Source organism: Lycium ferocissimum, chromosome 10 (assembly GCF_029784015.1).
Source record: "Lycium ferocissimum isolate CSIRO_LF1 chromosome 10, AGI_CSIRO_Lferr_CH_V1, whole genome shotgun sequence".
NCBI lineage: Eukaryota > Viridiplantae > Streptophyta > Magnoliopsida > Solanales > Solanaceae > Lycium > Lycium ferocissimum.
The window spans coordinates 35,150,889-35,173,452 of NC_081351.1; the positions used below are offsets into that span (position 1 = coordinate 35,150,889).

Consider the following 22,564-nt stretch of genomic DNA (forward strand, 5'->3'; position numbering starts at 1 on the left):
TTGTAAATAAGTTTCTAATCAAAATTTTCATTGATAGCCTTGGATATGTAGATTTAAAACTCATAATTTAGATTGCGGCCAGGCTTAGGAGTCATATTGGCAGAAAAAGAAAAAACAATGTAACCAAGCATCTCAAACACTGACAAGTGAACAGACTATATTCCATATAACCAAAATAGGGGATAATAGTCAAAATACCCCCCAACGTTTGACCAAAATGCCAACTACACACCGAACCTTTGCGGGGGTCCTATTACCCCGGACCCCACGCATACGAGCTTAAAAATCCGCAGATCTTGACGCCAACTAAGCATATGATGCCAAGAGATAAAATTTGAACTCCCTCCATTTTTAGCTACTTCATCTTCATCTTCACCCTATTTAATATCCATCCCCATTTTTTGCATCTTAATCTTGTGATGTGTTAAAGAACTTCTTGTAAAAAAAAAAATAAGTTTGAAAAATCTAATCAAAAAGTTTTCATTGATAGCCTTGGATATGTAGATTTAAAACTCAGAATTTAGATTGCGGCCAGGCTTAGGAGTCATATTGGCAGAAAAAGAAAAAAACAATGTAACCAAGCATCTCAAACACTGACAAGTGAACAGACTATATTCCATATAACCAAAATAGGTTAAGTCTCAGGCATCAAGATATACTAGTGATAAAAATCTCATGATTGCCACCACCGTTATTGTTATATATCCTTGAACTGATACAAAACTTAAGCAAGTGTAAATCAAACATAGAATATATTGTAGGTGTTGCACCCTGTAGCTAGTTTTCACCCTGCTATTTGAGCAATGTCCAATTTTCTCAAATTATTTAGCTTGTAACAAGTATTGACAAACTTTAGACATGAGGTATATAACCTAAAAACTCGAAAATTAGAACACTGTATGATCTTTTTTGCGATAAGGATCTACAGTGAGATTTACATACCGAATGCACTACATCATGAACTTGAACCCTGTCACTAACACGAAGATTAGTACTTAAATGTGGGTGGAGTAACAGTGTAGGTTCATGCTCTTGATTGAGTTTAGAACCTGAGGGTCAATTGTGATTGAAAACGTCAATCATGGTTACTCATGCAGTGATAAAATCCGACCACCGTTATTGTTATTTCTTGATTATGGAGAAGAAAGATAAATAAGCTTCACTGAACCAGTCTGCAACCGAGCAGCAACAGGCATATCTTTTTTCGCTTCTTAGTATTGTATTTCAAAGTAAAAAAAAAAAATCAAAAGAAGAAGAAGAAGAAATGCTCTCTGATTTAATGCGCATGTTCCAAGCTGTGGTAAAATGCTCTCTAAATTATTCTTTTCCTGGAGGGTGTGCACGATTCTCCAACTTACTTGAATCTTTTCTTGTTTGTTCCAATTAATTCGGCAAAGTTTCTAAGTTCGTAAATGTTGTCTAGAAAAATATGATATATCAAGGGTCGACATTACAAAAACCGTGCCTTCAGCATTAAGTTTTGTTACATATGCGGCCCTGTCTAGAGTTATTGGAGGATGCATAAAGATTCTGAGGTGTACTCAAGTAGCTGGAGGAGTATGAGCAATTTCATAAATTTATTGCGGTGCCAACCATAAATAAGAATCATCAAAACCCTTCACAAGTGAACAGCTACTACATTCTTACAGAATTAAATGGCAGCAACAGCTACCAACCATAAATGAACCTAGTGATAACTAAAGAAACAGGCCCTCATCCAACAAAACTAGTCGTCATCATAACATTAAGCGAACAAGCCAGTGGCAAAACTTCTGCGACATTCACACAGCATGTCCATGTAAAACTGGCACTTGCTTAGGTCACTTCCATTGACGTTCAGACACTGCAAAACCAAACACCTTATTAATATTTTTTAGGCAATGTGTAAAACCATTCGTAGACAAAATTAATGCTGCACAGAGGCGGATCTAGGAGTTAAATTCTGAGGGTTCAATCTTAAGATTTTTAGTATTGAACCCACTATATATTTAAAGTTATGGGTTGATACCTACTACTATTTATTACAGTTTTAATAATTTTTTACACATAAATTTATGCTCTGCGTCGAAAGTTAAGGGTTGAATTGGTATGCTAGATACCCCACTAATGCTTCACCGGGACCAATGTTACTCAGCATTTCAAAGGAGCATAATAAATGATACATTTAATAATCTCAAGCTAACATCACAGAGGTAGTGCTGGTTTAATTCATATCCATATCATACACAAGCAAATGCAACAGAGAAGTAATAAGGAAACATACCTCTTGGAAAGCATTCATCTGGGCAGCACATGAAGTAGCATTAACAGTTGTAGAACCAGCTGAGGAGTCAGGATCAGCTACCGCAACCTCATGTCTAACCCGCGGGCCTAACACGGCATCCACTGCTCTATGGCCGACCGCATTTCCACCACCAAAGGCCATTCCTGTTGTTTACCATCATAATTTATGAGCATCATATTGAGCATATACAGATAAAAGCTAAACATAGATTCAAAGTTGATTTTTCAGATGGTCACTCAACTAATAGTTATTATTTCAGGAAGTCACTTTTCTTCTTGATTCCAATTTCCTTCAACAAAGAGACTTTCTGAGATGATAACTATTAGCTGAGTGACCATTTGAGAAATCAATCCCATAGATTCATATTTTCAGAATCTGCCTATGGTCTATTTGAAGCAACCACTAACCATCAGCAAACGAAGAGCCAAGACCTCCTGCTGCAGGTTGACTCTGTACAGGGCTGGAGGAGGAGCAGGAGAAGCTGCAACATATAGGAATCACATCCTAAGTCATAAAAATAGTAACTTGCGGCACAGCCAAAATTGCACAAGGAATTAATGAGATTGTCACTTGCCAGGCTTCGGTGGGTTCTTCAGTGGCTTGTCCTTGGCAGCAGGACGAGAAGATGAGCTAGATGATGAACGAGATGACGACCATGGTAACCAACTTCCTGCAAAAGAAGCCTTGTCACCTTTTCGTACCAAAGCTTTTCGACAGAACTGCAAAGTCTGCCATAGGTTGTGCCAATATTACATCGAAATATGGAAGAAGATACACAATCTTTTCAACTTCTAACTATCTCTCTCAAATCAAGTCTTCCCTACGTGGCAATTTGTGACTAATCCTTAGCTAATTATACTTGAATGAATCATCCATAATTACAGGCTACACATACTCTCTAGTGCAATTCCTTAGTTAAATTGCACCAGGAAGTTAGTTGTAACACCTTCGAATTGTCCCTGGCGCTAAAGTGTTCTACGTCAAGAATGTGTATTAAGTATAATGTACAATGTTCTCCACTACAATTAGTTTAATTAGACGGTGTTCTAGCGTATATATGATAATCCACAAGGTGCATGAGCATATACGAGATTAACATTTTAACAATATTTTTTTTAGTATTAAAGAAGGCTAAAATAAGCAAGTGTACAGACAACAAGTCAAATACTATTCAAAATGGAAAAATAATATCTTCCGATAAACAATATCAATTCACTGCGAAAATTGTCATACCAAAACATGTTCAGTGTACCAAGAGCATTTTTGAAACCATAGCAAAATTAATTTTCATTAGAATAAAGAAACTAATTTAATATATGCACTGAATCTTATAACAAAACGTTCAAACAGATCAACCTCACCAATAACCTCCCGCTTAAACTCATTCTAGCTAAAGGATTCATCCCATCAACATCCAAACAAATGAAAGACAATACATGGTAATAGTAATATTTTTCCTTAGCCAACAAAAAAAAAGTGGTACGACATACACAAAAAGACGCCATTTTACAGTACATGGCATCCATACACTATGACATAACTAGCCCTATAACATGTCATTTCAATCTTTTTGCATCTCGTGACATAGAAAACATAGATGTACACATGAAAACGTACGGAATTTATGAGACACATAGCACATCCGCTTGTGTGGATGGTTTTTACTGGGGATACATAGGTTCGGTTTTTTCATTTACCAAACCAAATCAACTATGTCGGTTTTTTGAAATCTATAAACCAAATCAAACCATTTTTTTTCAATGTCGTTTTTTTTTTCCAGTTTGGTTTGGTTTTTTCGGGGTTTTTTCCCGGTAAAATTTCCGCAACACAAAACATGTAACTAATGCTTTCAAATATTTCTTTTATCCTAGTAAAATACAATAATTATATGACGCCTCTGAAGAAAAAAAAAAAAAAAAAGTTAAATAAGTCATGTCATTATGCTAAAATATGGTGAGAACAATAAACATAATGACAATCCATAAAATAATACTATCAATAAGAGATAATGAAAATGAACATGGTTTGATTTGTGCTTTATTTGAGTTACTAGATGGTTATGGGCTATAATTCTATAAAAGACTTATTGTACCATTAAAAATTGTCAGTTCAAACTTGGAATAATATGTTAAGAAACATGAATTATGAAAAATTGTAATGAATACTTACAAATTACATTATACTAATAAATTTTATAAAGTATAAAATATTATAAAATTTGTATAAATATAATGTTGACTTGATTTCGCTTCGGTTTGACCTTTTTTAGTTAAAATCAAACTAAATCAATTATGGTTGGTTTTTTTTTTTACACCAAACCAAGTCAAACTATACCACTAGTTATTTTTTTCCTCGGCTTGATTGGTTTATCAGTCTTGATGCGGTTTGTCCGTTTCCTTTGAAGTTTGAACACCATACCTAATTGTTACCTATTGCATTGTGATTTCAAATATAATATATGTTTTGACCGTTACTTAAATTTTATAATATTGTATTATTAAATTTGTCGCTACGTAATATCGAAAAGTATCACTTTGGAGTTCACTCAAAAAAAAAGATACACATACATTTCTCCATATAGTAACAAATAAGAAAAGCAAAAATATGAACCAAGAAAAAGATAGGAAAATTTAATAATTACAGACCTCCACCACCAGATCTCAGACCACCACCACCACCACTTCGGCGACCCATTGTTTTCAGAACGACAAAAGCTGACAAAAAAGAAATTGATTGCAGTGAAAATAATAGCAGTGAAATTGTTATATAAGGGAGTGGGGTAGCTTGGGGAACAAGATGGCTTTTGATTGGCACAACACGTGGAAATATTTTCTTTTACAACACTATCGAATAGCTCAGTATTTTCTTTGAAAATAATATATTAGTGGCATTTTTTGACTCGTTCAAGATTTGGTTTCATTCTATTTCTCATTATAATAACAATTACATCTTAGTTCCAATCAAATGGGAGTTACATGAATCACTATTTCTTCATTTAAGCTCATATTATATCATCAAACAAGAGGTTTGTGGTAGGCTGACGTGTACCAACATAAAATTTGTCAATTCATGATGAATCCTCGTAATACATAATTTAATTTCTAATTATTTACAAAAAAAAAAAAAAAAAAAACAAATTTAGAGTGTATATAATATGATGGATTGATTTTATTTATTGTCTTTTAATACCAATTGAATGGATATAGAGATTCGTATATTAATTATCAATTACGAGAATATTAGACTTTTTGATTTGTCTATTTATTGCATCATATCATCAAAACTACGCAGAGTGATCCCTGCCTATGTTTCCAATACATGTAGGTTAAAAAAAAAAGTTACTAAAACCATAAGGAAATTTTTTTTGTTCCTTTTGAAAAAAAATAAAAATAGAAAAGTGCGTCAAGAGAGCGAGGATTAATTAATCTCGAAACATTATATGAGAGTAGTCTCTAAGCTTGAGAATTCCGCTATGTTTCTCACTTGATTTATATTACCTGAAGTCAAAGAAGTTCTAACGGGAAAAAATAGGGAGCAAAGTGAGAAATTTTGCACAACAATCTAAACCTAAACCATTATCAACCATATCAATGGCGGATCCAAAATTTTAAGCTTATAGCTTTCTACAACAGCTTCAAGTTAACATACAATAACAATTGGGTTCATCATCAAATAGTTATAGATATTTAATGAATTTTTAGTACATATATAGATTCTGAAAGAAAAATTACTAGATTCACGTGAACCAAAATGACACTCTAGATCCACCCCGATCCGTATTGATAATTCAAATTGATTGCCTTGAAAGTAATCTACTGTTGAAAAAATAACAACTCTGTCAACACAGCTCAAATTCTAATAGAAGTTAGGTCATCACTACTAGGCATACGCATTTTTACCTACTGCATTCGACTCAAAATGTAACTGTCTCACGTCTCGGAAGTAGACAATGCAAACTCTTAAATTACAGTGATTGTCAAGCTTAGAATCGATAAGCAAACTGTATTGAAATGCAGGAGCTAAAATTTCTATCAAGTTCCAGAGGCCGTTAACCATGAAGTGGACTACACCAAAGGCAGAAACTTGGTAACCACTTGCCAACCGACACCTTTTGTAGCTAATAATCTTTGTTTGCTGGAAATGTCCTCGGCTATATTGAATCATCAGAATCCTCAGATTCAGTTCTATCAGGATCCTCACCAGCTGTCCCAGGCTCGGTAATGTCAGGCTTTGTTGCAGGTTGCGCCACTTTCTTATTCACATGGCGTGCACTTGCTTCACCTCCTTCCTCTTGCTCAGCAACTTCTATATGTAATCAATTAGTTAAGGAGTAATAGAAATGAGAAAGATGAAGCTTAGAAAGTCCTCTGCAACGGTAATGAAGTTCTAATATATGCTTTCAGCACGCAAACTCAGAAAATTTTCTGAAAGCTCAAAGCACTAAAGTGTCCCTAACATTACCCAAACCTCTTCTTGGTAAATGGTCAGACAGAAATTTTCACCAGTTTTTTCACTGGCAATAGTTGTCCAACTGATTGTGGTCTACAAGTCAATTTACCAACAGCATATCTTGGATTTGTTAGAACTCCGGGTTCTAATTAAACCTTAAATAAGTTTATTTAGCGACTTTCATTCGCGTATAATGACCAAGTGTCATTCTTTTTAAAGCTAGTGGATAAAACCAAATATTAAAGGATATCAATATTCTCAGCTGTTCCACCAGCCATTATGTTCTGCAAGTCTTTCTCAACGCGCCGAACAAGCTCAGGCTGCCAAAAATATAACAGGCACATTGTAAGTACAAGGATTCTACCAGGAAAAAAAGGGTGATATATAGAACTAGAAAAGGGCAGATCAAGGGGCAGGGAGAGCTCCACTATATTTACTAACAGATTTTATTCCAATTCTACTTCTCAGCAGAGAAGCAGATAAACTAAGAAGCTTCAGGGAGAATAAGCCCCCATATTTGCTTTCACACAGACATATCCCCAACCATTCCATAAAAAGACCCCCATTCCACACGGTAGAAACAACCCACCCCTGACATTCTCTCTGCCGGGACAAATCAGAAAGTAAATAAATGAGGGGTCTTTTCAGAAAAGTAGGATATAGTTACATTAAGATCTGGTTCTCTTCGAAATCTTCGCCTTCGAGCATCTCTCATTGGAGGTGTGAGGCCATGTCTATATTCCACCACATCCGGAGCAGCATCACCTTCTTCTCTCACCATAATCATCTGTCAGACCAACAAAGTTTACATTTTAGGAAAGGGATGACGATTGGAAAACCACATTCATATAACTGAAGGAAAAAAAAAAAGAAAAATCAACCCCAACCCTACTTGACCAACGTCTGCTGTTTTAATGAGCACGTTGTCATCATAAGTTTTGTATGACTCCACTATGCAAGGAAGATTCAAAAGTGATGCAGGAAAGTGCTCGTCGCCTATGACAAAAGTGCCAGTCTTTCCATCCTCTGAAAAGCACAAGACTTTTTTAAAAAAGCACTTGCATGAACTATAATAAGATGCTTAAAAGAGCTTAGAAAATATATACAGCCTTCATAAAAGAATGGTGAAGTTGCAAACGTATAAGAATCCAAGCCTCTTTTTTTTTTTTTTTTTTATGGATAAGGTAAGGCATAAGAAACCAAGCAATCTAGGTATAATTCTAGGACAATGGCAAGAAGATATCATGAAAAGTTTAGTGCGGCTTCAATCTCATAAACTTGAGTTCATTGATGCTTATACTAACATTTATGCATATTTTGTCCCGGTCAAACATAATGACAGTGATTAATCTCTACTACATTAATAATGCATTAGTATTGCTTGCTTCAAGCATATGAAGGTGAAACCTCTGACATTTAAGGGCAGGTAAAAAGTAATCCTACCCCAATATCCATCAAACAATTTCTCATGTACTGAGTATATTAACTTCGCAGGGAAACCAAGCAAAGAAGTTGGTCGATCCTTGTTTATATTAATAAATTTTTGTTAATAAAGGAAGGGATTTACATGAATGTGCATCTTGATCGAAATGAAATAAAAGTATGCTTCTCTATGATTTAATTGAATGAATATCACTGCACAGTGATCAAAATATTGTTAGTGCTTTTTGAATAATTAGATGATATATCCTTATACATCAGCAAGAGTATATCTTAGTATAATCTGTTACTGCAGAGAAAATGAATAAAAGAGCTCAGCTAGCATGAAATGCTGCTGTTGTTAAAGTACCCAAGTCTTACACTCACTAACACAATCACACAAATACTTACACGACCAGCATTTGCTATAGATTAAAACAAAATTAATCAGACAGTACAAGATACACACACACACACACACAGAAACCGTTTGTGCTTAATATCAATGACTCGGTCACTCGACCACAATGTTTGCACTTATCAGCATATGAAGAAAGGGAACAAAATCCATGCATTAGATATCAGATTATGCTATGTAACTTGTGGACACCAAAGGCTATGAAATTACAAATCAATCAAAACGAGAGTAGAGTAAATTCTGCTCTATTGACAACTTCACACCTCCAATCTGGAACATCATTATAGGTATCCCCGATAACCCCAGATAATAAAAGTTGTTCTAAAAACCATTCAGTCAATAATTAATCAATTACATCTCAATCCCAAATTAATTGGAGTCGGATGAATCATCTATGTATTTCCGCTCTATTCAAGTAAATTTCATTCAAATAATTTACCTTTTTGAGACAAATCACAGATTCTCTAAAACCTAAAGACCCCCTAAATCCGAAATAGTATAAGGAAACAAAAGGGTTTGGGGTTAAACACACTGGGTGTGGCCTAGTGGTCAATGAAGTGAGTTGAGAACCGTGAGCTCTAAATTTCAAGAGGCAAAAAATTAGTAATTTCTTCACATTTTCCCAAGCCTTGGTTGAAGGCAGCAGGTAACCAGTGAAATTAGTTGAGATGCGTGCAGATTAGCCCGGACACCACGGTTATAAAAAGTAATAATAAAAAGGTTAAAAGAATGACCAATCTGAACCTATAGAAAGTGAAATATGGAAAGACTATATATTTTATAGGTGATGTAAGGGGTCGTTTGGTTGGAAACAAGTTATCCCAGGATAACTTATCCTTGGATTAGTTATTCCACCCTCCCACAGGGATAAAATAACACTACAATCCCGGAATAACTAACCCCGGCATTAGTTATACCACCATTTTATCCAGACCAAATGTGGGATAAATTCATCTCAAATATAATCCCAGGATTATTTATCCTTATCCCTTGTACCAAACGAGCCCTTATTATAGAAGTGAAACAGCAGAAAGGGAATACTGGTGAGAAGTAGGACTAATATAAATCTGAAAGAGTAAATGCCCACATGTCAAATTCATGGCAACGTTCTAAAACTATCACCGAGGCACAAATAATTGTAACGAAAATTATAAGGGCAATAATACTTAGGAACTCCAAAAGAAAAATTTACCAGAAAAAGATAAGTCTAATTTGTCTTCTGAAGAAGAAGAATTTTCACTTAAAAGGCGGTCAATTCGCTCAGCAACAGAGGGTGGAACCCTCAAAATAAATTGTTCTTCCATGGCTGCAAAAATTAAGAAACAAAATTGAAACATTTGTCAAATAAATTAACTTCATAGGCAGCCTTTGATTTCGAGCTCAAATTAAATAGTTCTACTTCGGATAAAGAATCAAAATTTAAAGAAATAGGTCAAATCAATTATTTTAAAAAAGGGTTTTGATAATTGGGAATTCAAGTCTCTCTTCTTTAGTAAATCAAAATACCACCAATCATGTTCGTTGTGAAACAGTTAATTGAATTAGGAACGTACCTGGTACTTCGTTGTACAATAATATGCAGGAGAATTTAACAGAGTAAAAGAGAATTCTCACCCCAAAATAATGCCAAGGAGAATGTGATTATTGTTGAGGTAGAGGAGGTGATGGAAATAGGTGGGGGTTTCCAGAAAAGTGAGGGAGTGAAGAGAGCTTTTAACCGAAAATACTTTGCAGGTCTTATTAGTAGGCATTTGACCATGAAAATTAAATATTTTTCACTTTATTTGGAATTTTGAAATTGGAGGTGAGGATAGAGTTGCGTTTGGTTATAGTCTTTACAAATGAATATTTGATTGTTTGAATATATTAAAAATGAAAATAAGATTTTAGATGTTTTTTAAATTTCAATACAACTTCAAATTGTAATTTGAAATTTTTATGGTTAAATTTCAAATAAAGTGAAATAATTTTTCAAAAAAAGTGAATAATTCTCAATATTCCTTAAATTAAAGAATCCAACCCTTCTGGCTTTACTTTTCTCTTTTTTAAATGTGATATATACTCAGTTAGGGGTGGGCATTCGGTTTTTCGGTTTGATTTTATCAAACTTCGATTTTATTTCGGGTTTTTTTGAAGGTGGACAATACCTAACCAAACTAGTTCGGTTCAATTCGATTTTTTTGATATAATATTAGAAGAGATTCCATTGACACTAATTCATATTCTCAAAAGCCATAAAATATAAATAAATCAAAATCAAACAAACAAGGATACACAAGAACAAAAAACTATAATCATGATATAGGATTACTGGGTGTATATACATTTAATTAAGAAAACACATAAAGGACATGCATTAATCCTAAAGAGACATCCTAGTTACCTTTCTTTGTTAAGGATATTTGATTTTTTTTTAATTGAAGTGAAAAATTAGGGATACAAATGCAAAAGAGGACTTATTACAATTGGGTTTTTTTTTGTTTTAAACTTAATGAACTATTTTAATTTTTTTTTTTTGATAATGTATTAAATTTCGGTGCGCGTTCGATTTTTCGGTTCGGTTTTTATCAAACTTCTGGCTTTTTTTATGGTGGACACCAATCACCGAACCAAACTAGTTCGGTTCTTTTTGAAATTTCGGTTCGAAATTTTAGGTATATATATACTCAGTAGCATTTTATGCAAATTGAGTTACTTTTCTAAAAATATTGTTGTATTTGGTCTTTAAGTGAGAAATATTTTTATCAAATAACATAATTAAAAGATTAAAAATAACATTAATTTTTTTATTTCTTCATCCGGTGTTCAAGCTCCCTGACAAAAGCAACTCTATACTCGTGGAGTGAACTCGAGATCTCTAACTTTAAAAAATAAAAATAAAAAGTATTTACAGTTTAACCACTAATAACATTTGATATAACTTTAATCTAAGTGTTAGTTGAAATAGTGACACAAAATTAAGAATTGAGATAGTTGAGAATGAAAATAACTTCTATCACAAGCGAGTGAAATCATTTTTCTCCATTTACAGTTCAACCAAATGCTATAGACATAAGCGGATTTAAAATTTCAACTCTATGGGTCAATCTTAAGATTCTTAGCGTTGAATCCATTCTATTTTTAAAGTTATGGGTTCATATCTACTATTTATTACAATATTAGTAACTGTTTACACATATATTTATGTTTCGCGTCGAAAGTTAGGGGTTCACCCCTTCCTACAAGGCTAGATACGCCAAAGGCTATAGATGACATATTTTTTGCAAGTCATACTACCCAAGGCCTTATGTGTTTGCACTTAATAAATGTCTTAATTTTAATCATTCAAATATTAGTCATTAAATTTATTTGTTTTTCGATTCTTAATCATCAAATTCGTCTATTTTTTCAATATATACAAGGATGATCAAATAAAGTCTCATGAAGATATCTATTCTAGGATTTCTTCAAAGATGTAGTCCATCACTACTCGACTTTCACCGGTAATCGTTATCGGTACCATTATCGGCTATCATCCCTTGCCATCCACAGGCACCATCCTCGGTTACAACCACCACCATCATCAATCACTGCGATTAGTCGTCGCCACTAGCCATCATTTACAATCGTCACCACCAACTACCGTTACGACCACCAATCACTATACGAACAATTGCCACCACTATATATCGAGAACCACCGGCATCATTCACTGTCATCATTAGCTATCACTATCGTCCACCACAATTATTAGTTGTCACCACCAACTACCATAATCAACCACAACAATTAATCACTAATGTTTGTCACCATCATAACTAACTACAACCCACAACCATAATCATCACTCAACATAATCCCAATCGGCACCCATAATCACCATTGCTAACCTAATCCATCACTTATTGTCATAAAATATTTGATTGATATAATATTTAATTAATATAGTATTTTATTTATATTTTATATTTTTAAATAAAGATAAATTTTATATATTCAGATATTGAGAAAGCAATTCTAATTATTTAGTATATCGGATCTTAATTCAACATCTTAATATTCAGATATGTCTTTAGATTTAGACTTCTAAATCTTAATACATAATTTAATTTTCGAATGTGCATTCAGATTCATACGTCTTAATTTTAATAAATGCCAATAAAATCTAAGAAAGGAACCATTACTCATTAAAACCACGCAAAATATCAAATGTATTTGGCTACTATTGTGCTGGAACCTGAAAGGGATAATCAAAGACAAAAATGTTATCAAATCTGCACCAAGCATATCCCTTGAGTTCCATATTGAGGTACTATGAAAATATCTGGATATATAGAATTTCACAAAAAAATTATGTTTTTTGGTTGACTTGAAAAATAACCAAACATTACAAGCCCCATAAGAAGAAGAAGAAGAAGAAGAAGAAGAAGAAAAAAAAGAGGTAGAAGATGACTTGAGGAAGAAAAATGAAATACGCGTGCACATTTTTCATGTGTTTCTAAATTTACTGGATCCATTTGTATTTTTTTGTGCACTTGTTCAGGTGGTCCTTGGTCAACTAAGATTTTTGTTTATTATTAGATGAGTGGAAAAGTGGGTAGTAGCTTATTTTTCCCAAATTAGTGTTAGTAGTCATTAGCCTATGTTTGGTTGTTATAAAATATTTTTTTTTCATAAAAAATGAAAAAAAAAATATTGACTTCTTTTACTTTTAGACAGAAGTTATTTTGAAAAAGTTATCTCACTTCTTAATTTTTATGTCATTATTCGTAACAAATACTTAAACATCAGCATTAATTCTAATAGTCAAAAATTTCAGTATAATATCATTTTGTTTGCTAATATGATTATTAACCAAAGGATTTTGTGCAACAGATGCTGATGCTTCTCCCTAACTAGTGGTGTCAGGTTTAAGTCTTAGGTAGGGAGCGCTTACCCCGGAATGGACTCTACGCGACACGAATTCGAATTTAATTGGATTCCAACGTGGGTACTGACGAGTAGAAAACCAAAAAATATTATTAACTTTTAAGAAATATCCTTTAAAAAAAACTACTACAGAATCAAATACCAAAAGATAATTTTAAGAGAAATATTTTGGCAAAATAGTCATTACTCCATAAGATTTTTTTTTTTTTTTAAAAAGTACTACTAACTTTTATCACACCTAACACACAATTCAGTCAAAACAAATGGGACCAACAGTTCACAGGTTTGAATTTTTTTATATTATAGTAGCTCATGTAAGGGTGAGTTTTGGTCATACTCACCTAACCAAAGAAGGAAAGCAAGCAATATTCATGGAGTCCCAAACCATTCGCGCCAAATTCCCAAACAATTCCCACACGCAACAATCTCTTGTTCGTCCCATCATAAATGTACCACTAAACCCTAATAAATCTCTCTTCCCATTATTCCCTTCTTCATCATCAATAATGCCTCTTCTCACATCTTCTTCAAGGCAACCACTCGAAAGCATCCGCCACCGTAGAAATACTACTACTTCCTTGTTTTCTCGGGATTCGAGCTCGAAATTCAGGGCACGCGCTTTAGGAAGTGATTCTTCTGGGAGACGATCAGATGTGAGCGTGAATAGAGAGTTAATTGTGTTGAATTCTGCTTTGACTTTGGTGCTTGCTGTTGCCAATCGTGTGCTTTATAAACTTGCTCTTGTTCCTATGAAGGAGTATCCCTTTTTTCTAGCTCTGCTTACTACCTTTGGGTGAGTTTTCGTTTTTTCTCTCAAAATTGTACTAGTATGGTCATTTCACCTTTTTTTTTTGTTTGGCACGCTCCTGATAATTTGACTAAATTAACCTTATTTATTGTTTGATCACAATTTATTACTCCCTCGGTCCATTTTTACTTGTCCTGTATTGACCTGGCACACCCTCAAGGAGCCATAAATAGAATGACAATTTTATTGTATAGCCCATTATTGTTAGTAAGTCAATCAATCATACATACTTTAAAAGTTATGCAGCTACTAATATTTCCTTGTAGTTTTCAACCCAATAATTAATAATAAGGGTAAAATAGGTATGAAATGGTTAGTTATCTCGTGGTTCTCCAATCCGGACAAGTAAAAATGGACAACTGCTTTTAGTATACGGGACAAGTAAAAATGGACGGAGGGACTAATACTTTTCATTCACCATATTAATCTCTAGAGTAAGTGTAAAGGGAAAACTAATTAATTTTATCTTGATTTCTAAAAGACAAATATTTTGAATCAGTTATTTTTAGTAACCATGACAAGTAAAATGGACTGGAGGGAGTACTTTTTCCATTTCAAAAAGAGTGGCACGTGCCACGTACTATTTGAAGAGTATGATTGTTTCTGTTTTCCTCCGACTATGATTTTTTCATACACTTTTAAATATTTTTAATGATTAAAGCTCATAACATATAGTAGTACCATTTTATTTCTGAATTTGTAATGATAAAAACTCATGACTCTCCGTACTTTGTACCTGATTCTTTTAGAGTATGTCATAGACTCACATAGAGATAATTGTTAGCCCAGACTTCAATGTGGTGGAGAGTATTGTGAAGAAAATGCAGGAAATTTTAGTTGTATGACTCTCCTGGCTGCCTGTTGCGAGTATAGACTTCCATATAATCTATGTTGCTCAGACTCTCAAAAATGCTGCAGCGCTCATGTCAGATCATAAGAAAATGCACTACTTTTGGAGGATCCGACACGCACCCGTCGACACTTTTGAAGAGTCCGAGCAACATAGCATATAATACTATTTCAGAGATGTATGCTAGTTACCTTAGGTTAAATGGAACTGCAATTACATGGTAGATAAAAATCTTTTGAATGTAGAAAGCTCACAATACCTGTAGCGTAGTTGCCCATGGTAGCTAGTGAGAAATATAACTGGTAAATTTGCAATTACTTCAACATGTTGTCCCTTAATGGCCTTGTGGAGATCTCCATAATTAGCTCCCTCAACGATGGAAATAACATCTTTAGGGCATCCCTTAAGAACAGTGGAAAATACTCCGTTTGTTACTATTTTTAGGAAGAAATTTGAGTGGATACAGAGTTACGAGGTTAATTTAATTTGTATATATTATATTTGTGATAGTAGAAGAAAACCATTAAAGTAATTGTTGAAGAAGAGGTTTATAAAGTAAGCATCACCTTTGATTGGATTAATGAATTTTTGAATTCCTGAAAGTTGTGACAGTTGCGAAATGTGACAAACATTTTGGAACTTTTTTAATTGAGGAGAATGTCATATGAATTGGAAAGAAGGGAGCAACACTGACATCTTTAGTCCTGAAGTTTCAATTTGAAAAATCTGTTTATGACCAAAGGAGGATGAGGTGACATCCAATACGTTTATTGACTTCTATATGTGAAATCCTGTTCCAACCTTAGCTTGTGTGTAGTGACACAATATTCTTGACCCGTTCGATTTAGCACTTGATGACCTTTTGTATTATGAAGCCCAAAATTACAACTGGACATTGTTTCTAGTATATTTCCTTTGCATTGACGATGCTACGAGTGGAATATTGAATAACTACTGTAATAGTTTTCATCCTTCTTGATCATTGATTGCTTGAGACCAACTTCCGTTGCAGTTACACAAGTGCAAACACATGGTTCTACGCCATCTTGTCATATATTGTAGCATGTCAAAATATAAATCATCTGCTATTATTACTTATTAAAAGAATATAAATTATCAACAGGTTTTGACCTACTTTAGATGCGTAGGAAAGTAAGTGACAAGTGAATTTTTGAGTCTTAGGGGTCAGCATTTGCCTACACTCAAGTCAATGACAAGCTGAGATGACAATCTAAATTACAAACTCAAATATGTTGGTCAAAGCAGGTTGTGGAAAAACATGTCCACAACTTTGACTTTTAGTAGGAAATGTCATTATCTAATTTAAGGTTTTTGATCCTAGTAATCCAATTCTATATTTGTTTTACTACGTAGAGGCTGATATTTAATGTGGGTCAATTAACTTCAGGTACTTGGCTATTTATTTATCCATATTGTATGCAAGATATCATGCTGGTATTGTAACAAACGAGATGGTGGCCTATCCGAAATCCCGTTTTTTGCTCATTGGTTTCCTCGAAGCCCTTGGGGTCATATGTGGAATGTATGCCGGAGGTATTACCTTGTACTTAGGAGGGTTCTAGCATAATAAATTGAATGGTTCCTCGCCCTCTCTAGATTAATATTTCTGCCTGCATTGGGAAAAAACATTTAGTTTAGATCCTTAATGTTCTACATTCTTACTCTACACTCTCGTCTTCCAACAAATATTAGGTTTTTCTCCGCTATTTGTGCTTTATCTAAACCTGAAAAACAATAGTAGGCTCCACAGAGAAATGAATATGAATGATTCTTTGAGTTATGAAGTAATTTCTGATCGCTTTGTTTTTGGTATTTTACAGCCATGCTTCCTGGACCAGCCATACCGATAATTAGTCAGGTAACATCGACAACATTAAGTTGTTTCCCTTTATCTCTATAAAAACACACAAAATTGTTCCCAATTTATCTTTGCCTGTGCAGTAGATTTCCAAGAGCATAGACAATGGGACACCCTTTTCTGGTGGAGTAACACAATATATGCATCTCCTTTAGTATCCACAAAGTGCTATTAGAATTCAATACTCAATGCCAGTAATTGTTGATGAATTAAATGCATGCTTGGTGACTCGAATTAAACATATAGATAGGTGATAATTAGCATTTGACTTGAATATAGCATTTTAAATGTTGTTTTAAATATGTTTTAGGCTCCTCACTTCAAGAGCTTATATGGAAAAAATACCAGAATTCTAGATGGAATATGAGATCAACATTTCATACGCACCGTATCAATTAATCAATTAACTACACCTAAATGCCAAAAAAGTTGCAGTATACCTTAAAACAACATTTCCCAATGGGAAAGGAGAAGTTATAGCTCATATAAACATAATGGTCTATCTATATGGGTCATGTATTTGGGAGCATTCTTTTAGAGGTAAGAAACTGTTTATGTGTGAAAGTTTTCAGATGAGTTATCGAGTCATTTATTCATTGTTCAATAGAGCAAGCTATTGTCTTGGTAAACTGACAAATTTTGTATTACCCAAAAGATGACCCAGTACTTTGAAGTCTTTTTCTTTATTTCCGTGTAACTTGCATCACATATATGCACTTTTCAATCCCCCCACCCTCCCAAAAGACAAAGAAACGAGAGTGAGAGAGTAAATAAGATAAGATTTCTTACATTTTAGGAAAACAGGGTCTGTGTTTTCTATCTACTTTATCAGTTTATGAAACCATATATCTGGAGGGGATCAGCAAAATTTTAAATAAATTGATGTTGGGTTGTAATTTGGAGTCGTAGGATTCTGGTGGCACAGTGTCAGTAGTAGTTTGCTCATTTTTTTAGTTGCATTTTTTGTAGCCTTACTGGCAGCACCTTCTTTTATTCTTGATAATTGAATCATGAATTGGAAATAGGCTGTGTAATTTGCTGACCACTCATGTCCTAACCAACTTCAAACAAGAAGAAAGATCTTCCTCGTCTATAGAAACAAAACAAGACTGCTTAGCTAAGACCTTTTTATTGCAGACCTTCTTGGTGTGGCAGTTGACTCTCTCTGTTTTCATTCTTGGACGAACATACTCTTTGAATCAAATTGCCGGATGCTTACTGGTAGCTGCTGGAGTGGTACTAGCCGTAACAAGGTCCAACACTCTTCTCCTTTAGGGTTCTAAGAATTTTTTCTCTTCTTACGTTGTAAGTCAAACTAGGATTTTGTTGAAGACCTAAAGTAAATAATGAAATTGTCCACTCTCACAAGTTAATCTTCAAAATGAGCTGGTCATATACTTCGCGTGGTATTAGAGTAGGCAAATATCCTTAATTCAAGTCTCATTATTACCTACGATGACAAGTTGACAACAACATACCCAGTGTAGTCTCATTATTACCTATCAACAAAATATTTTCACGTGCTTGACCCACAGAAAAAAGAATCGGGTATGCACTGGAGGAGGCTTGTTGAAGATTTGAAACTTCCTATATTTAACAATTCAAGCTTTTAAATGAGGTGGTCACATATTTCGAGATGGTGTCAAAGAAGGCAGATATCCTGAGTTTTATTGACATTGATGGGAAGACCCCACACACGAGGTATATTATAAAAAAGAGCATCTCAAGCAAAAAATATCAGTTTCTACAAAGATGTAACCTATAATCTATACTAATCAAAATCTCATCCTAATTCCAAAAATTTGCAAAAATACAAATAAAACAAAATTCCTCTAGTATGTACTGAGTGATTTCAACCCCTTTAAATGGTGTATGGTTTCTTTCCTTCCATGTTGTCGATATGAGTGCCAGAGGACCACCTCCCTTACTCGACTTTTTGTTTACAATAAGACTTGCTCTACTTCTTTTTAATCACATTATGTCAGTGCTTAGTTGCCTATGTAGCTATTTATTTTATAATATCCTAAATTCCACGCTATGAGCCTTGGTATGAGCCATACTGGTACTTCAGGTGTGTAACTGAGGCTTTGCCAATTCGCTAGCTGCCAAAATCCTCTCCAACTTTTCACCCTTTCAAGATCAATAACTGAATTACAGTTCTTAGGTCCATTGAACTCCAATCTCCCATTCTTATCCATAAAGCTACAACGAAATCTACAATATTTTACTTCTATTGACAAAGTAGTTTGGGAACAGGCAGAGCTTATAATATAATTCTTTTTTTTTTTCCCGTCACTTAGCTACTTCCTATGGCTGGCCCTTTTGGCAGATAAACTGTTATAGATAGGGCTAGGAAGTTGGTTCTGCATGATCAAGCAGCTCATAGTTTCCTGTTATTCTGCTTTTATTTACCTTGGCTCTTGTGATTGTGCAATGCAGTGGATCAGATTCCAATCAGATGCTGGCAGGAATTGCATTTGTTTGGCCAGTGTTGATGGTAGCTTCGAGTGCATTCCAAGCCGCTGCTTCTGTTATTAAGGTATTCAATAAATCACGGTATACCAAAAGCAGCCTGGATCCTTGAATAATCATTTTAAGGGCTTTGAATGTGTAGGAGTTCGTTTTTATTGATGCTGCTAGCCGACTCAAGGTACATATCTCTTTTACAGAGCTGTTACTGTGTCTTCAGTTAGCTTTGAGTATGGAGTGCATTAAAGATACTCTACCGGTGTCTTCTCATTCTGTTGGTAATGTGTTATGCATAGTCCTGATAAATCTACAATTTATACAGGGGAAGGCGCTTGATATTTTTGTCGTCAATTCTTTTGGATCTGGATTCCAGGTATTTGGAATGAGCAAGAGAAATTTTGATATTGGTTCCTAAAGCTCTGTTCTTCAGGGTTATTTCAGAGTTGAATGCTCACATAGTACTGATTTAATTAGCCTGAGTCAAATGCTAATTACTGACTCTTCTGTTGATGTAGTAATATTCACATCCGGCACCATCTATTCAATTCTGTAAGTCAAGTGGAATTAAATAACAACTGCTGGCTTTTGTATGGACTTAATAGTAATCACACTCAGCACCATTTCCTCTATTCCAGCCGTCATGTGGAAGATAAAAAATACTTTTTGCCGTGAAATCTCGTTCTCTCGCTGAAGTTTCATTTGCAGCTATTCAGAGCTGACGCCCAATGGTTTTACTGATAGAGAGAATAAATGTTCTAAAGATTGCAGTACAGTATGCAAAATCTCTTTTTAATTTTGATTGGTCCTGAGATGTTTTTCATCGATTTGCAAGCCACTCTGACCCTTTATGCTTTTCTATTTGCAATTTATGCTGCTGCTGAAGTGTAATTGCAGAATCAATAGTAGTTGTTAGAATGACCTTGCACTGTATTGACTATGGATATTTTGGTAGAAAATTGGTTTTTATACACATAAATATATATAACACACACAAATACATATATATATGTTAACCGTTCAGCAATGCTGTATTCTGAATGTTGCTTTTTGTAATCTGTTTTATTTGTAGGCTCTTTTTGTTCTCCTTTTTCTGCCTTTTCTTTCAAACCTTAAAGGCATACCATTTTCTGAGCTCCCTTCATTTCTTAAGAGCGGTGCTGGTTGCTTCTTCAACATAGGGAACAATATTTCAGGTGCAATCTCTATTCTCTTGACTTTGTGGCTTGCAGAAATGGAAAATATGCATCATTTCAGCTTTTACAAAGTAAGCTCGTGAAGGCCATGATCTTCTGTAGTTCACAAATTTTTGTGGCTTCTGCAATCCTGCTGAGGACCTTAATTTTATTTTTTAGGGAGCTGGGGGGAAGAAAAAGATTCGAACATAGAATATTTTGGCAGGAAATTGTTGCTTACAAGTTAAAATGGGCACCTTCCTCAGTCAATCACATTGAGGTTTCAAGGGTATATATGCACCCATCAGACAAAAGGGTGGAGATATTTTGGACAGCATGAATTTATGTACTTGTTAGTTGTTACTATATTGCTCTTTCATTGTTAAAATATCCGTAGAACTTGAAGGTACTGGAATAATAAAACTCAAGCATAGAAGCTGGTTTTAAAAATTTATTGTTGGTTGTGACTCAAAAATCTTGTTCATTATTAGTTAATCTGGAAATATGGGCTGGTAGTGTGCCTAGTTGTCTGCCATATTAGTACTTGTCTCTTAAGACTTGGTCCATAGCTGTACTTTATCAGTGAAAACATGAACAGAAATCTCAACAAGAATGACAGCACAATTATCTGGCAATTTGCTCTAATTGGCCATTTACTGCTGTCATATGTTAATGTCATGAGTATATATTAGTTTCAGCAGTTAAGATGTAATCATCACAGAAGCTAGTAGCTGAGCAAAATTTTTATCGTCTTTTCCCATAATAGATGTGAAGACATGTTTTTTTTTCCTCTCATTAAACGAATTATCAAGTTAGAAGCATTTTTTTGCCGAAGTTATGGATTGATGAGTTTTACTAACTGTCCTTTTGGCACCTTCTATCTGTCAGGTTGTGAAGGAGCACCGTTGCTACCCCTTCTTTACATATTTACAAATATTGCTTTCAACATATCAATTCTCAATCTTATGAAGATTTCGACTGCTGTGGTTTCATCCCTTGTTGTGATATCATCAGGTTCTCCCCCTCTCTCAGAGACACTCTCAACACAATACTTAAATGTTGGTTACATTTGAATTTTATGCAGTCCTATGACCAACCAGATTCTTTTTCCTTTTTTCTTATGTAGTGCCTTTATCGATGTATCTTCTCTCCATGCCACTGCCATATCTCCCAGAAGGTTCAAGTTTGAGCCCTTTTTTCCTTCTCGGCAGTGCTGTCCTTCTCATTGGCCTTATCCTTTATAACATTCCACGGACTCAGAAGCGGGACACAGAATTGTAACTCATTTCAATCATTGCAAATGATATTATTATATGGAGATTCTGGATATAATAGTCATCATTCAAGGAAGACATTGGTCCAGAAGAGTCTACAATCTCCATTTACTAAGACCCATTCTTCCATGGTCGTACACTGTGGCCTACCGCAAAATGGATTTGACAATATCATGGTAACTTGACTAATCCTTCCACTTGCTGTCATCATAGGCTAAGATATTGTTAATCACCACAAGCAAGGACGTATTCTGGATGTGCTTGGAATGTTAAGTGTCTTGGCATTACAAGTGGATTACAATACCAAAGGGTTCTTGCTATGACATGCCTAAAGATGGGATAAAGAAATTAAATTGGTGGATACGTTACTGAGATTTGCATGCAGTAGAACAGTTGTTCGTTCTTTTTTTTTTTGGTTTTTTTGGTAGGCAGAATATTCAGAAATAACTTCTGCATAGTCATGTTTCGATTGTTAAAAAGCCTTTAGGTAGGCTTATCGAGTGGTGAAATAAGTTGTGTAATTCCAGTTCTCCTATTCTATTCTTTCAGTGAACGCTTCACCGGACACTGAAACAAGTTATATATATTGCAAGCATCTCCGTTTCTATTTTTCTACCAAATGCCAAGAATGTCA

At 34.5% G+C, this 22,564-nt stretch overlaps 3 protein-coding genes across 3 annotated transcripts; 1 reads left to right on the forward strand and 2 right to left on the reverse strand.

The window, feature by feature from the left end:
* Positions 1-1,530: 1,530 nt before the first annotated feature.
* LOC132034837 (uncharacterized) lies at positions 1,531-6,340 on the reverse strand. The gene is made up of 7 exons (XM_059425186.1): positions 6,184-6,340; positions 4,930-4,998; positions 3,231-3,259; positions 2,859-2,914; positions 2,692-2,765; positions 2,264-2,427; positions 1,531-1,843 (listed from the first exon to the last, which is right to left on the reverse strand). Exons 1-7 carry the CDS (start codon positions 6,338-6,340, stop codon positions 1,745-1,747), a joined length of 648 nt encoding a protein of 215 aa, XP_059281169.1. The 3' UTR covers positions 1,531-1,744.
* LOC132033592 (transcription initiation factor TFIID subunit 7) lies at positions 6,062-10,272 on the reverse strand. Its single transcript, XM_059423602.1, has 6 exons — positions 10,124-10,272; positions 9,763-9,876; positions 7,626-7,759; positions 7,401-7,520; positions 6,980-7,053; positions 6,062-6,591 (listed from the first exon to the last, which is right to left on the reverse strand). Exons 2-6 carry the CDS (start codon positions 9,872-9,874, stop codon positions 6,435-6,437), a joined length of 597 nt encoding a protein of 198 aa, XP_059279585.1. The 5' UTR covers positions 9,875-9,876; positions 10,124-10,272; the 3' UTR covers positions 6,062-6,434.
* Positions 10,273-13,834: 3,562 nt separating this feature from the next.
* Positions 13,835-22,334, forward strand: LOC132033593 (protein CLT2, chloroplastic). Its single transcript, XM_059423603.1, has 10 exons — positions 13,835-14,271; positions 16,545-16,690; positions 16,978-17,015; positions 18,153-18,268; positions 19,455-19,554; positions 19,630-19,665; positions 19,807-19,857; positions 20,554-20,677; positions 21,545-21,670; positions 21,783-22,334. The coding sequence occupies exons 1-10, from the start codon at positions 13,850-13,852 to the stop codon at positions 21,935-21,937; spliced, it is 1,314 nt and encodes a 437-aa protein (XP_059279586.1). The 5' UTR covers positions 13,835-13,849; the 3' UTR covers positions 21,938-22,334.
* The last annotated feature ends 230 nt before the right edge of the window (positions 22,335-22,564 follow it).

What these genes read in the sequence shown, in the direction of transcription:
- LOC132034837 (XM_059425186.1), bottom strand. Translation starts at nt 6,340, where the DNA reads ATGGTTAACGGCCTCTGGAACTTGATAGAAATTTTAGCTCCTGCATTT. An exon ending in TCTGAGATCTGGTGGTGGAG is followed by an intron (nt 3,260 to 4,929) that starts GTCTGTAATTAT and finishes TTCTTGACGTAG; the next exon opens with AACACTTTAGCGCCAGGGAC. An exon ending in AGATGAATGCTTTCCAAGAG is followed by an intron (nt 1,844 to 2,263) that starts GTATGTTTCCTT and finishes TTGGTTTTGCAG; the next exon opens with TGTCTGAACGTCAATGGAAG.
- LOC132033592 (XM_059423602.1), bottom strand. Translation starts at nt 9,874, where the DNA reads ATGGAAGAACAATTTATTTTGAGGGTTCCACCCTCTGTTGCTGAGCGA. An exon ending in ATTAGACTTATCTTTTTCTG is followed by an intron (nt 7,760 to 9,762) that starts GTAAATTTTTCT and finishes TGTGCTTTTCAG; the next exon opens with AGGATGGAAAGACTGGCACT. An exon ending in GAAGAGAACCAGATCTTAAT is followed by an intron (nt 7,054 to 7,400) that starts GTAACTATATCC and finishes TATTTTTGGCAG; the next exon opens with CCTGAGCTTGTTCGGCGCGT.
- LOC132033593 (XM_059423603.1), top strand. Translation starts at nt 13,850, where the DNA reads ATGGAGTCCCAAACCATTCGCGCCAAATTCCCAAACAATTCCCACACG. An exon ending in GCTCTGCTTACTACCTTTGG is followed by an intron (nt 14,272 to 16,544) that starts GTGAGTTTTCGT and finishes AATTAACTTCAG; the next exon opens with GTACTTGGCTATTTATTTAT. An exon ending in CCTTGTTGTGATATCATCAG is followed by an intron (nt 21,671 to 21,782) that starts GTTCTCCCCCTC and finishes TTTCTTATGTAG; the next exon opens with TGCCTTTATCGATGTATCTT.